Source organism: Tinamus guttatus, unplaced genomic scaffold (assembly GCF_059628265.1).
Source record: "Tinamus guttatus ecotype Peru unplaced genomic scaffold, ASM5962826v1 Tinamus_guttatus_pri_ptg000287l, whole genome shotgun sequence".
Classification (NCBI taxonomy): domain Eukaryota; kingdom Metazoa; phylum Chordata; class Aves; order Tinamiformes; family Tinamidae; genus Tinamus; species Tinamus guttatus.
In genome coordinates, this window is record NW_028288821.1 from 1,906,973 (window position 1) to 1,923,209 (window position 16,237).

General features: G+C 39.3%; 2 protein-coding genes across 2 annotated transcripts; both read right to left on the minus strand.

Annotated features, from left to right (window-relative positions):
• LOC104575283 (heat shock transcription factor, Y-linked) lies at positions 1-2,045 on the minus strand. The gene is made up of 2 exons (XM_010222616.2): positions 1,262-2,045; positions 1-782 (listed from the first exon to the last, which is right to left on the minus strand). The coding sequence occupies exons 1-2, from the start codon at positions 1,826-1,828 to the stop codon at positions 6-8; spliced, it is 1,344 nt and encodes a 447-aa protein (XP_010220918.2). The 5' UTR covers positions 1,829-2,045; the 3' UTR covers positions 1-5.
• A 911-nt stretch (positions 2,046-2,956) lies between these two features.
• On the minus strand, positions 2,957-11,390 carry TMEM185A (transmembrane protein 185A). The gene is made up of 7 exons (XM_088527445.1): positions 11,310-11,390; positions 8,883-9,059; positions 8,027-8,234; positions 6,755-6,838; positions 5,743-5,919; positions 5,272-5,395; positions 2,957-4,130 (listed from the first exon to the last, which is right to left on the minus strand). The coding sequence occupies exons 1-7, from the start codon at positions 11,345-11,347 to the stop codon at positions 3,886-3,888; spliced, it is 1,053 nt and encodes a 350-aa protein (XP_088383571.1). The 5' UTR covers positions 11,348-11,390; the 3' UTR covers positions 2,957-3,885.
• Between the last annotated feature and the right edge of the window lie 4,847 nt (positions 11,391-16,237).

The window sequence follows — 16,237 nt, forward strand, 5'->3', positions numbered from 1 at the left end:
GTTATTTATCTATGATATCCTGTATATTCAGTAGCTTGGGGCCCAACCCCTTTGCCAGCAGGTGCACTGTTTGAAGGACAGTTGCAGCTAGGGCAGTGGTGGTACGTTGGATTGCGGTGGTGAGATGATCTTGACATAGAAAGAGCAGCGGCTGCTGCAATCATAGGCATTGAAAACCACGGGTTACAGAAGGGAAGCAGACTAGCCCAGTGAGCCTGCATGGCTGAGATATCTGGATACATGGATGGAAAGGCAGGAAGACCCATGGCAGGTCTGAAAGGACTGTTTGGTACAGGAGGTATAAGGTGGTAGAGCGAGGCGGAAGGTGGAGGCGTAGCGGAGTCAGGATCCTGCACGCTCGCTTCAGCGGGGCTGCTCTGCTGTGGCAAGAGGAATGGGGCCAGCTGATTTAACTCGTCCCCAGCTTCTGCTGCAGGAGGCTCCGACAGGCTCAGGGAGGCTTCCTGAGAAGATGCAAAACCACTTTTCATTCGACCAGGTGCTTTCGTGAGTCCCTTGATAACTGTGGCCTTCCTTGGGGCAGGTGTTGGTGCCTTCTCCCTTGGAGCTGCTGTGAACAGATCAGCCTCCTCTGCAGAGACGAGTCCAAATGCAGATTGAACATCAGGGCTTCTTCCCTCGCTTCTCAAGTGATTTTCATTAAAATCCTGATTCAGTGAGAATGCAACTGCTGGTTTAGTTTTTATGCCAACTCTTCGCTTGCATCTTCCTAGCAGGTGGGGATAACCTCTCTTAAAATTTGGGTTATAATAGAACTGTAACTAGAGAAGGCAAATGAGAAGAATTAATTTTCACCATTTCAAGATTCAAAACACAAAGATAATTAAGAACTTCAAACAGAAAAAAACAAACATTAATATTAAAAAGGGTATCAGGGCATTTTAAACCTAAAGTTTAGGTCAAATGAAATTTGGTGAGACACAGTGTTAAGTAACAACCTTTTAGCTCTTTTGGAGCATAGGATTTTCCAAAGGATAAAAACTGATTTAAAAACCTGAACATCAGTAGTTTTCAGCAAGCGTGGAGAATGAATACTAGCATGATGCTAGGAGGATTCAGCAAATCCCAGACGAAACACATTTTAAATCTGATACACACCATGTGCAACAAGAGAAACAAAACAGATAAGAAATCCATCTTTTTTTTTTTCCATATATTCAAAGTAATGGAAATACCAGATTTTTTTCAGCATCACTTTTATCGCAGTAGATTCTAAGTTATTTCCTGTTTAGAGACATACCTTGCTAAAAGCAGAAGCTGCTTTTTCCTCTGCTAGAAATTCAGCAAGTGAGGCAGATCTTTGAAAATCCTGTCGCATTTTGCTGAAACCATAAAGGTTAAGCTGACGAATGAAACTTTTCATGCAGTCAGTTTCAAAAATTCTCAGAGGTCCTCTCCTTTCCAGCACCTCCTTTTTGAAGGAGTCTTCATCAATCACTACACAATTCCCATCATCATCCCACCAAATCGATTTAAACTGATCACTTTCAACAATTTTCCAGAGCTTCTTCGGAAAGGTGAGGAATGAAAAATCACTGGCTTTGGCAGAGCTATCCTCAGAAGGATTAAGACGTGGTCTTTTTGCCCAGGGTCCATCACTCAAAGCCTGAAAACCCTTTTCTTCTGTTACAGATCTTAAAGCAGTATCACAAGCTGCTGTTTTATCATATACTGGAGCAACAGAAGAAATTGAGATTACAGAATCAACTATTTTATCCTGAACAGAAAAACAGGACGCTTCTGCTAAAGACAGATCCATTTCAGATTCTCTTTTCCTGCTTTGACCTAGTTTTTCGCTTGCAGTCATTTGCACTACTTCCTGCTGCGAGACAGCAAGATAAAATAAAACGATGCTATAGCTTACCCTGAACTTCAATAGAGAATTCTACAACATCATAATGATACCCACGTTGTCTTGCCATGACATCATAAAATAGCAGAGTTTCCTAGCAAAATGAAGAAGTAATAAAAATTGCCGAATGAAAGTTGTTGCTTTTCATTTATAAACTTGCAGATGTTCACTCAGTAGTCATACAGTATATAAAACTTAATTTGAATTGAACATATGATAGGACAAGGTCTCTGTCCAGTTGCATCTAGTAGCTGGTCCACAGTGAGGAAAAGAGAAGTTTGAAGTGTCAGGAAGAGCAAGTTCTGCAGTTTTTCAGTTCGGAGCCTTTCACAGACAGAGAGGTTTCTGTACAGTCTCTATTCATGTCATTTAAACATTAAGTATAAGGAAACATGATCTGAAGTATTAAAGCTACCTAAACTGTTGGCTCGCATAAATGCAAAGCGTAACTGCAGTTATGGGGGACTCTCAGCCACACGTTACCTACAAGAAGCATCAACTAAGAAGGTAGCCAAAACACTGGGAAAGGCTTTTAGAGAAGGAAGAGCGCTCATCCAATCATCTGCTATACCTTAAATCCCACAGCAAAGAACAGGGATAGTTTGAAATTCAAGAGTGAGAGAAGGCAACTCAAGAGATTCACCAGTCCACCCTCCTGCCAGGCTCAGCAACCAACATGCTCTTCCTTACCCGTTTAACCTATTTTTAGGCCTCCAATAGCCACTCCATAGCTTCAATAGATAATTTGCTCTTGAGATACAGCACAAGAGGGTATTGCCATAGATAAAAGACATGAAACTTTAAGAAAATAAGCAGTAATGCAGTATATATTTCAAATATCAAGAAACTAATGCAGTATATATTTCAAAGACTAATTTCTCAAAAGGGTCTGAAGTCAATGTCAAAATATTTTTCTTCAAATGAGAAAATGCTTTTCAACATGAACCAATTCATATTTTAAACAGTTTAATCACTTAACACTGAACCTAACAACTTGGTATGAAGTACTAGGCTTGTTATGATATTTATAGTAACAGCTGTAAGACTTAAAACTAATGTTCCCAGCATAGATTACACACATCATACAAGAAACAGTTTATTAAACAGACAAAATAATGGGAGAATGGTGTAGGTGTTGCTTAAGGAAAATTAGAACATGAAGCCGGCAACACTTAGACCCCCAGCCAGTGCAAAAGTTGGAATATGTACATAATAATTTACATAGCTAACAAAAAATAATGTAAGCTGTTATACATTCCGTTTCAAAAAAGAAGCTTTCAAGTCTTGTCCGAGTTACGCAACACTCCTGTGCCTCTGTAGTTAAGATAATGATTGTGGCTGAATAGAAAAAAGTAAAGAGATACTACATTAATATATATGGAACTTGAAATTTGAAAAATAAAGTGTACATTTAAGACCTGAAAGACATCTGTAATAGCATAGGCATTTCATACAGGCTTTTTAAAAAAATACTTTTACATAATATTTATACTGTACAGGACTAGATTTTTAAACAATATATTACACTGCTAAATTGTTCATATAAATACTATACAGCCAAGTGTGTAACCAATCCCTTGGGAAGGTTCACAAATTAGACAGCCATTTATTTCTATGGGGAAGTGTCACAACGCTTAGAAAACTTAAGTGAAGAACAGTGAGTCTCAGCTGCTGGCAAGTGTGTTAAAGTCTGAAGTCTTCAACACCCTGTTTACTACAAACAATGCCCCCATCTCTGGATTAACATTTTTAAAATTGTTGATTTCATGGGGTACATTTTTGTATGAAGTTTGTTTCCATTTGTGAACTAGAAGTAGTGTTCCCACTTTGATTTGCTTCCATACGATTTTACACAAACATGTAAAGCTCTCAAATTATATTAAAAATCTCCGATCTCTATAATACAAGCCACTGATTCACAAATAGCTATTTTTAAGTAATCAGGACAAGGCGTGAGATGAAATACATTTGTCTGCTGATTCCCAGTCCCAGTGTATTAACCTGTTGTCATCTCAATCTGGCATATCAATGTTTAACTTGGGAGGTGGAATCACATATTTTCCAGGACTCTGTGTAATGACCACTCCAGTCTTTTTTCTGAACATGGGTGCAATTTTTGGTGGTTCTGGAACTGGTGTTTCTTCTGCTTCTTCACTATCTTCATGATGAAGGTCATACGAAATATTTCCATATTCTCGCAAGAATGGGAAAATTTCAAGCAGGAACTGACAGAAGTCTTTTCGAATTCCAAACCACCCTTAAAAAAAAAATACAGAAGGTGGTGAAAATTCAACTAAATAGAACAAACAGTCCCCTATTTCAAGTTCTCACATAGCTTCCTTTTTTCCATATTAAGAACTGTAAAATTTCTGCTAGCACTGCTTTGCAGTGCATTACTTACAGCCGTAGTACAATAGCACTATAGTTCAAACACAATATGAAGTAATAGACTGCAACTATACAACAGCAGCAAGAATCCATTCCATTTCACACGTTAAGCAGTGTCGGGTCACATCAGCACATAAAAAACACAAGAGGCCTTGCATGTCCACAGGAAATGAAGGTCACATAGATGGTCATTTCACAACAGCTTTTGCTTCATATGTAGAGGACACAACAGCAGAAGGGACATGATACCACAGGCTCCACAGATTAGTGCTATATGTACGCAGCATTCCACAATATTTGTGGTATTAGCTAAATGTGACACGATGACAGAAATGCATGATCTTTGGTATTAATTGTGCTACATAAAAGTCAGAACTCTGCCTGTGTGGATATTTTAAGTAATAGGTGCTGGTAATTCAGAAGATGGCAGTGTTACAAGGAACAGCCTGCCCTCCGAGTCAAATCTTTCACACTGAAGAAAGCCCAAGTATCTGCAAGGAAAGATCTCATTCAACCTATTTGTGCAGAGATTATACTTGATGTCAGTTCATTTATTTCATGTAACTCCTTAATTGGTCCTAAGTGTATTTTGATGAATAATTTTAAAGAAATAGTTTTGAGTTCTTACTAACTCTGCAGGAGATAATATGGAGTTAAGCTTTTCAAAAGACTAAGCGGACTCTAAGTTCTCAACAACACTCGATTTTTTAATCAAAATCACCAATACTAGTTTTCTATACCAGAACTTTACAAAGATAAGCCTTCTACAAAGGTAAACAAGCAAAATCTCATTGGGAATGCTTGAGTTCAAAGAGAAAACCAGTTCTTATATCAATAAAGAGAGACATTATGAACACCAAAAGGGGTCAAATTCTCAGCAGAATAGTAACCCTTCTGGGGAAAGAAAAAAACAAAACAAAACCCAACAAACCCTTAAAGATACATTTAAGTCTTGAATTCCAGCCTGAGCACAATGCAATTTTAACCAGAAACGATTATGAAATACTTACAGTGATTTCCTCCTTTTTGTCCAAACGTTGTTGCCATTAAAGTTATCAGTGACAGCCAGAGAGGAACAAATATGGGTATAAAAGAGAAAGAGTTGTGCCCATCCAGTCTGTGCACTAGTAAAATCTAATGGGAGGAGAAAAGAATTACAGTGTTAGTTTCATTGCAATAGACAACACCAATCTTAACATCTGTGGCCTGATCTCAGGTCTTTAACTTTACACACATCTGTGAAGAAAAATGGCCTTCAGAGAAACATCAAGTTATAGTTCCTAGACCTTACATTTTACTCAAAAAGCTGCCAAAAATTAACCTCCAAATACCAGACGATTCCTGTTTTTCCTTCATATTTGCAGTTAAGATTTTATTCCAAAACGAAAAGCATTATGTCCATCTTAGCAGACTCAGAAAGAGATAGACCAACATCCACTCCCAGAAAAAAAAAGAACAAGATACATAAAAGTATTGCCTACCTCAAATGTGAGCAGAGGAACGACAATTGTCATCCAGCTGACAGCCATTGTTATGTGGGTCCTCCTCTGTTCAGCAATCACATCCATCGAGCGCAAGAACAGAACAGACCACACAATGTAGTAGAGCACTACTAGACACAGAAAGGACATCAAGATCCATAAAGGAACGCAAACAACCTAAAAAAGGAAAAAGAAAGTTAATTTCAGCAATTCCACATATTAAATCTAAATTAGAAAAAAGTAATTTAAGTGCAATGCTCTAACTAGTATCTCTAACAAAAAGTGTTTCATAAATCACACGCACTGTTACAAGCCATATAACTCTTCTGGCCTCCTTGATAAGCCTTGTAAACTCTGTCATGTTGAAACAGTTCAAGGCTCTCACAACAGTTCAACACAAAATCAAACTTCTGTTATTTTGAGTGGGCTCAAACAGTACTTGAAATTGATTTTTAGCAAGTATTTTCTACACTAGACACCTTGCTTGACACAGTTTAAATGAGATCCTCCTCATAATTTTTAGGAAAACAGGAAGGACAGTCACCATCATGCCAGATTAGAGGTTTATGAAAACCCATCTACAAAAGTAAGGTTTTTGTATAGTAAAGTCACTTGCAAAAATTGATCTCCACATATTTTGACACTAGGATAGGAAGTGAATTTATATTTATATGTACAATAAATTATTGGTCATGTTTTACTTGGCCAACATGCTCCCTAACTCACCAATCCTTTTTGTGACTGATCTACTGTTCCATTTGGAAACCCCTTTATGATTTCAATAACTGATCAGAGATTAATTATATTTGATGGCACACATCCCTCCCCTGAGGAATTAAATGCTACGCTCTTAGTCATCTGATTTCCACGGCTCCTGAATGAAATGCCAGAACTTCAGCAAAGGATTGTTGAACAAGTGAAATGGGATTAAGACTCTGTAATTGTTTCCTACAGTCAATATATGCACTAAAATCCTCATTTAAAAATAAGAAGAAAACCACTTTTTACATACAAGCCACGGCCATCTGATGATCTCATCTAATCTGAGTGCGATAAATATGAACTGTAGAATGTTGACTGAACACAAGATTTCCAGCTAGAAAGAAAAAAGATATTACAGTTTACTCCTGCATTATAAATCTTTTCACAAAGAATCTGACAAAGGAATTTTTTAAAAAACTCTGTGCTTGTAATCTCAATATGGATCCATTTTCTCTTATATTACACATAATTAAGCATGCCTGAAATTGTAGGGCTCTCATCCCCATACTGTTAACCTAGAAAAGCACATGTCTCAAGGGAAGATCCTCCTTGTATTTAGTATGTGAGTTTGAGCAGTTGACTTCTCTCTAGTGGCTAAATTGGTACCCTAAATTAAGATAAGCACTGAAAATTTCCCTTCTTGTTGTGCACAGTAGCCAAAATGAACAGATTGGAGAAGTTTAGATTGGAAGAAAAAAAAAAAAAAACCTAGGACAGAAAAAAGTGATCTATTAAAACATAAATAACAAAGCAAAGAAGCTAGAACCAAATCATAAACTATTTTCTTCAGATATCTGTAAGGTACACTTAAATTAACGTGTAAAAAAAAATCATTAGATTTAAATAAGCAATGTTCACCTATTTTAAAAAAAAACTTTTAGCAGTTGCAGTAATATATTAAACACTTCTATTAGCTAATGAAAGTTGAAAAATTCTTAACAAAAAAAGATAAATCTATTGCAAAGTGTTACTAGGGTTGCCACACTCTCCTATTCCTGCTCAATTTCTTGCTCAAACTGTAAAGATCTAATTAGAGAGGAAAAGAGATAGAAACAAGTTACTAGGAATGCTGTTGATAGGAGTAAAACAGGCTAAAAATTAAGCACACATGTTGGGAAGGTGAAAAATTTTCAATTTTTATGTATTCTGCAAGCTCACTTCTGCCTAGGGACAGTAGTTACCAGCTGAGGAATTTTAGTTTGTAATTTCAATTTTTTAAGTGTTCAGTATGAGCCCCTATAGCAGTTTGTGGTTTTAAAGCATTCAAAAATAAAAAGGCAGGTTAAAAATATGCTGCAATTTGGCATATGAAAAAAAAAAGTAGAAACATTTAGAAAAAAATCTAAAAAAAAAAAAAAAATCTATTTCTAGTCCCACTGATTTCCATTCCTATTAATCCCAATTAATCCCATTACTCGCAATGCACATTACCAATCCTAATACCTCATATTATTGAGGGTGAGCTCTAAATTTTATTCAGGCTTGCATTGTCCCAATCCTTCGGCCTAACAAATAGCTTTACCTCCAAAGATCTGTCATGTCGGAATCCCCACACACAAGCCGCAACTGACACTGGAGATACAAAGAATAACGGCATGAAGACCAGAAGCCAAAAATGGGTTCCTCTTTCGATCCTGTCACACACCAGAACTTCAAACATCAGCAGTAGCAGGTGGATGCCTACTGCAATTAACATAGCTTTGAACTCCACACACGTTTCTCCTTCTGCTCTAAAGAGAGGTTAAGGAAGCATTCAATTTACTTGTCAGTAAAAAAAAGCACGCTAGCATACAAACATCCTAAGATATTGATGGCAAGTTCTAAGTTTCAGAAGATAATCTGATTTTTAATAAGCATACATTTCTGATATAACTAGTCACTATTAAACACAGTGCTGTTAAAACAGCAGTATTTCCTGCCCATTAAGTGCATGTACACTTAAAATATTCCTACCCAGAAAGGCCAAAATGTTTTTTGCAAGTTGAAAAATTTCTAAAGGTTTCATTGCTGAACAATTAAAGCAGGATTTCTGTGTTGCTACTGAGGCCCTCAGATACCATGCAGACTGCCAGAAAGGAAGGAAGCCCAGACTAAAGCTACCTGCTTGGTTCCTATCCCAGTTCACTGAATCAAATCTTTGTGCAGAACAGCTTTATTTACATAATTCAGCATATTCCAACAGAATATCATCCATTACTAAGAAATAAATTATCTGCGACAGCACACACGAAGTGAAAGCACACACATTTTTTCCTATACACTCAGAGCCAATACTAGAGGGCTAAACAAAACAGTTCTTAGGCAACAGACCCGAACTGCACAGTATGGAAAACATCTTACATTCCTTCTGTTTTGGGAAACAAATATCCTCAACTTACCGATACTGCGGGTTTCGGGCCCATACTCCTGTTCCCACCGAGGCACCAACAATCACCATTAGCTTCCACAGCCATATTGGAGCAAACACAGCCCAGTAGCTCCATTGAATTTTGTCATCCAGACGTAAAGAGAGCAACACAGAAAAAAGCAGCAGGCAGGCATATATAAGAAATTTGCTATTAAAAAAAAAAAGCAGGAAAAAATGGACTCAGAATTGGCAGACATTTTGACATTAACTTTTCAGAGAACAAAAAAAAAGAAGTCAAAAGTAAAATTTAATCAGGACATTGCTTAACAGAAAACGCCCGTCTTAACTGTCTTTGCAAATGTTCAAATCTGTTCTGAAGAGGCAAATATTCCATCATAAATCAGCATGTCACCTCTCCCACTTGCAAAATCACCACTTCAAGGGAACACATCAAAAGCATTCTTGCATGACAGACTTAATGAACGACTTCTAAAAATAGTTCCCTCCCACAAAGATCAAGTCAGGAACTGTATTATTAGAAACTGAGAAATCCTCCAGTTATACACATTTCTGGAAAATGGGTTCTTTTACACCGAATAATGAGTTAAGTTACAAATATCATGGATAATTCTCCATAAATTAACTTTGAACATCTGAAATTGACTACAGATAAAAAAATTTACTGTTACTTATGTTCACCTGGCAGATGTGGTCTCCAGTCTTCTATACACATGTAAACCCAAACATTATGGAGAAACAAGCTTAAACGTTTAACAAAGTTACTGACTATACTGTGAAATTACTTTCTAACTGAAATACTTAGAGTGGTGTGTATAAATTTAAGATAGCCACGTCAGTACATTTTTATAAACTAGTCAATCTAAGAATGAATAAATGTTTGGGAATATCTGACACAGCAATTGGCACAGCAGGTATTTGTACCACCCAAAGTCAGACAAAATAATTATATAGTACATGACTTCCTCACACTACAGGAAGGGAAAAGTTATTCACACACAAAGCACCCTTCACCTGAGCATCACAGAGTGTTTTATAAAACACATAATTAAACTTCAGCATCACTTCAGTGAAGTAATTATATGTATTTAAACTCATGGATAACCTACAGAACAGAGTATATACTTGCTACAGAGTAAAGCAGCAACAGTGAGAAATTATTACTATGACAGCATAACTCAAACTATCCACTCGCACCCTTACTAAAAAATGATAAAATATCCAGTAGCTTAGCATTGCTGTTTTAGATATCAAGCTTGTTTAGTTTCCCTCTATTCAGCACAAATGTTTCAGCTGCCCTTTACCAGGAAAAAGCAGTTATTGTATCTGTGTTTCCTAGCATGATTGATACCTCAAAGTAAAATACCCCTGAATACAAGAAAGAGATTCTATAAATTTCTAGGCCATTCACACAAGTCAATTTTTTTTTTTGTATTTTGTAAGTTTTCCCCTGCCTCTCAATAAATACACAAATAAAATAACACTGGGGAGTACCAGGTGCTCCAGTAAGCATCAAAGCATTTAACATGAAAGTGGGAGTTGTGCAGAGAATTAAGTCTTGCTCATTCATCATTTAGATGGCATCCATGTAAGCCGCAAATATCACTTATCAATAACAAAACCTTACTGGCTGCTGGGACTTTTCTTCTCAGTTTCCCATTCCCTTCAAGGAGCCATTGCATAAATATCTCAAGTGCTTATTTCCAGCTCTCTGCAACAACACATTTCCTGAAGCACTTGTTGTTCTTCAGTTTGTCTAGACAACTGATTGAACACAGCTTTTGGAAGGGGCTATTACGATCATGGAAGGCCACTTCCATAAGTAACATTTTCCAGGACTTCCAGCATTTCATGCCATTCTGCACAACTCAAGGAGCATTTTTCAACAACAGAACCAGTAAATTCAATTCTGGCTCACAGCTTCTTTGAAAATTGGGTGCATTTGTGAACTCCTGGCAAGACAGTCACTACAAGAAAAGACAAGCCACAAGCTCAAAATAAGAAACCTATATCAGTAACTCCCCACATCTAGCCTAGAACTGCTAAGCAAAACACTTTCACATCTGCAAAAATAAGACTTTACCCCATGCTAAATGCCTGCGCTAAAGTAGAAAACAACCTTCATTTCTATTTTAACACTTCATAGCTGAAGTAATCAAGTTCAAACGCTTAAAAATAAATCAAAGAAAAAAAGTAATTTGGGAAAACACATCTAGAAGATGCTTGCAATTTTTCAACATTATTTAATAGGAAAAAAAAGGCAAAAAAAAAAAATAAAAGGAGGATGGGGGGACGGAGGGCGCCCAGCCCTCATACTGTCGCGCGGCCGCAAGGCAAATACGCCCCGCGCGTTACCGGTAACGGCCGCTACCGGACAGCCAGGCCTAGGCGCACGCGCTGCCGCCGCGCGGGCCCCCTGGGAGCCGCGGCGCGGCCTCACCTGGGGTTGAAGTCCTGGAAGAGGCCGCGCAGGTTCATGGCGGCTCCAGCTCCCGCCCAGCCGCTCTACAGGCCGCGCATGGCGCCGCCGCCGCCTGGCCTCGCCGCCGGAACCGGGCAGCGCCGCCCGCCCCGTCCGCGCATGCGCACTCTCGCCCCGGCCGGGACCCGCCCGCCCCGGTTCGCGTCACCGCCGCGCGTGCGCAGTGCGTGAAGGGCGGGCGGGGGCGCGTCGCAGCGTGGAGGCGTTTCAAATACCGGCAAACAACGTCGAAGACCTCGTTAAGGCCCTTCTCTGCCTGTTCTTTCTTCCTTTCCGCGAAGTCAGGGGTGTCTTTCTGAGCTCGCTCTGTGCGAGCTCGGCGCTGTTCGGCCCCTTTATCAGGAATGGGAGGTTGGCGCTGTCCCCATGTTCTGTGAGGGATGCAAGGTGCCCAGTGTCCCCAGGGCGCATCGGGAGTGCTCGCCCTGGGCCGCCTGCTGCCTGCTCCATCCGTGCTTGCGTTTTGGGAGCCAAGCCCTGAGCTGGGTCGTTCAGCAGACGCAGGCTTGGGCACCTGCGCTAGTTTGGTTCCCAGGGCAGCCCGTGTTGCTGACCCGCTCGTGCCTTAGCGGCACCTGAGCCCGCTGCCCTGTATGCGGCTGTGGGACAAGGCCTTCCTGGGTGCTGCATTTGTCTGTGATTCTGCCCTCTAATTTCTGGTGTGGTTGGTGACATGCTGCTGTTAACAGCATTTCCATAGCATGAAATCATATGTTAATTGGACAGACATGTTAGGGGTGCATGGCTGTTTTTAAGATATCTTCCTGTTGAGTGGTGGTGGTGTTTGGCCATCGTCGCACTGAGCAGCCTTGTCTGGCGTTAAAATGAGCTACGAGCAAGCGCTGCTCGAGGAGAAGGTAAGGGGGCAGGAGGTGTGGACTTAGCTGCTTCCAGGTAGTACAAGTGGGGGCAGTAGACGAACCTTGGGCAAACTTTCATCTTTGCAGGCTCGTCAGAGTAATGGCTGTGGATGTTCCCCCCAACACACCCTTTCTATGGGTAACGCTCCTTTGCATGCTCGTACTGGAAACATTCATTTTACTGTATATGTCCTGTTGCTTTTCAAGGCGCTTCCTCCCTGTTGTCTGAATTTAATGCTTATTTAAATTTATCTCCTTGGTAGAGAAAAAATAAATATTCAGGAGAAAAAAAAAACACACAGGGAGTTGAATCTGTTTCAAAGATGCTGAGATATTATATTATGAAAGTATCTTTATGAAGAGAAAATATTAGATACTAAAAGGGTCTTCAGCTTAGCCAGGAAAAAAATAACAAGAATCAAGACTGAGAACTTAAACTAAACAAACTCTTGTTAGAAAGAAGATAGGGTTTGTTGTTGTTGTTTAGTTGGTTGGTTTTGATAAGTGAGAGTAATTAGCTGTTGGAAACAAATGACCTGGAGAAACTGGTGTTTTTTGTTTTTAAATGACGTTTGGATGCTTTTTTGGAAGATACCCTCCATGCTTAATCAAACTCAAGTGAATGGACTTGACAACAACGTAACAACGAAGTTACACAGCAAATCAGAATAGATTATATGATGACTCTTTATAGGGATAGATTCTCTCATGATTCTTTGTGAATTTAAATCCCTTCTCCTTACTAATTAAGATTACAGTGCAAGTGAAATACTAATAAGAGAGAAATTCAATCATATATGGAGCCATAGCTTCTGCAGGAAGGTGAAGAAAGAAATGGAAAGTAAATGATGCAAGTTTTAACAGGACTGCTGATCTATAGTGGCTAGGAATTTAGGCCTATGTGAAATGTGATGATTTATTAAAAGCCAGAACTATTATTATAGGTCTTGAAAGCATTTATCAGCTAAAATGGATCTACTCAAAGATGTGCCTCATCTGGAAATGCTCACCGGCAAGTTTTAGGTGCAATTTTAACCTTGTTGGCAACTACACAAATACATGAAGACTTCCACACCAAGAGGTCTGGCTTTCTGCACTCTGATATGGCAAGAGTATGTCAGGCAGTTTGAGAATGCAAGGACACGTCCATACAAATAATGGCAGGATATGTGAGAAGACTGGTAGGCAATCAAATGAGAGAGAGAGAAGTGTAAAAATGCAATGGAAAAAAAGAGGAGGAAGGAAAGGATGATTTCCACAGACTGATAAGGTGAGAAGTGTCAATACACCTGTGGACTAGGCAGTACACCAGTTTCTAAGGAACTAAAGCACTACCCAGTGGTGATCTGAATAGAAAAGCTTAAAAAAAAAAGATTGGTTTTTCATATACTTTGCCAAAAATTGAGCCTTACTGATTGGGAAAAAGAGAACAATTACAGTGTAATACACTTATTCAGATAAAATATATCTGCTGGAAGACATAAAGAAGGTACCAGACAACACAGTACCTGTGGGCATTATCTTCAGGCAGATGCAATCGTAAAACAAAGGCAAAATAATATTAACAAGAAATTATCTGAACTTGAGAACTGTTAATAATTTAGAAGTGTAATAAAACAGCATGCTGATCCTAAGAATATTCATGAAGGGCTGTAGGAGTAAATCAAGAAAGATTTCTTCTGCAGTTATAATGTTTGGCTGACTGCCCAGGCAGTAAAATAGTTCCCAGAAGGAACAAAGAACTAGAAAAGAAGTCCAGAGCTACAAAAATATGATAGAGATAAAGCTTTAAAAACAAAGAAGGGAGAGACACAACTACATAGAAGGAAAACAGCTCTTTTAGATACAACTGTGGATGGTCCAGCTGAGAAAAAAAATGCTTACTTCATGTGCAACTGCTTTTTTCCTTTTTTTCTCTAAAGAAATATTCAGCAAATGTAATCCTCTGTAGGCGAGCAGGCTTGGCCCCTTTCTTTCCTCCTGAGGAAGGTTTAAGATCTGGCTGCTTAGCAGCTGCTTTCAGATGTGACAAACATGCTGGGTGACATTTTTCTGTCTGTAAAGTACCTCTGTTCATCCAGCGAGCATCAGAGCCAGGCTCAGCGGGGAAGCGGCGGGTGTAGGAGCAATGGCAAAGGGCAGAGTGTTACCCCTACAGTCCTTTAAAAGATGTGTTTTATTTGTAGCTGGGGAGTTGTGTCACGTATGGGAACCCCTGGTCTACAGAGCTGCTATGGGATTGTAGATGCAGAGGACACGGTCATACTCATGTAAATCCTGCCTTTTAACAGCTGAGATCAAAACCATGCGCCTGTGTTTTTGGATGGGAGAGAGGAAATAAGTTATTCGAGGCAGTGAAGCTGCCTTTGGAGTGGTTGCTGAAGGCAGCAGTCCTGTAGACAGATGAGAATTGCCTTTTGTGATAACCTGATATAAAGCTGCTGGCAGAAGCTGCTGCTGGTTAGAGATGTTTAAGCTTATTGTGAAAATGAAGGAAATAAGGACTATATACTTCATATGCAAAAGATTTGCAGGAAAAGAAAAATTCCTATGAAACTATATATCCAAAAGGGCAAAATCTTGTTTTTACTTTATAATTGCCTACTTTGTCTTCTGAGAAAGGCTAGGTGAAAATAACATGTATATGCATGAACAGAGTTGTTTACCTCAGTGACAGAACTTGCTTTGCTTGCCTAGGGGAACCTCCACAACACCTACCTGAGAAATAATAGTTGCCAGACTCAATTTACTGAATAGACAGTGTGCACTCAAAAGGAATAATCTTAAATGCCTGTGCTGCTAGATGCATGGTTTGACTGCTTGTTCTATCTGCTTAAATAACTTGAACTGAAGATTATCGTAGAGGACAGTTTTTCACCTTTTAGAAAAAAGCCCTTACAGATACATTCTTAAGTTCTTAGGTGAGACTCACAGGAGAAGATTTGTAAAAGTTTGCCTTATTGGGTCTGTTGTACAGTGGACCCAGACGTGAACTTTTAAGCAGAAATTATAGGTAACTAAAGTTGAGGGAATTGAGGTAGAAATATAAAACAGTTGTGTGAGAACAGTCTGTCCCTTCCAGCCTCTTGTTTTTATTTGGAATTAGCTACTGGCCTAGTGATTGTGTTACCATAACTTATGGCTGGAGGAGGAAACACCTGAAGAGGATCTTCCCATTTCCACCTGTTTAATTGCATGTGTTAAAGGTGCCCTTGTGCATAAATACACAGCCATGCCTTCCTGTGCACCTGAAGTGAATTTCTGTAGAGGAGATTGAAGGAGGAAGTTGGAAGTTCTGAGAAAGATCAGGTTTCATGGTGAGCTTTTTTTTGATTCACCATTCACAAGTTTCACAATGAATTGGCTCCTCATTAAAACTTTGAGCTACCTAGAATCTCCTGATGTGAAAATTCACAGCTGACTTTATCCCTTAGCTTTGCTGCTTTGACAAATGCAGTTTGTTCCAGAGAGTGGGCATGGCCTTGGGCACTTCCAAAGGAAAAGGAACAATCACTTTGTTTTGCATTCTTTTGCTTAAAATGGTAACTGTGCAGGAAATATTTACATACATCGACGTAATACTGAACTGCGAGGATATAAATTGTTCTTAGTGTCTACGATGTCTTAAAGAATTCTACAAACTTCGATTTATTTATGCTCACAATAAACCCCTATCACTGTAATGGACAGATGATTAAAATGAGGCAGAAAGGCTCTGACAGGCTTCTTTATCAGCAGGTTTAAATTAAAATATAAGGCCATATACTGGCATGGCTAAGAGAAAAGTGCAGAGTTGGTTCTGTAAACCTCGTTTCAAAGCACTAGTAAAAGATGGATAAGAGAGGCTGTTATCAGGGTGGTCAGAAGGTTGATCTTAGCTCAAAGGCTGCTGAGGAACATATCAGTCTTGTAGTTTCTCAGCCATGCTCTCTTGCAGGTCAAGTCACATCTTAACTGAAAAGCTAGTTCCTGTCATTGGGATTTGCAAGCCTGTTCCAAGACAGAGAGGCCTCATCTCCAGTCCGT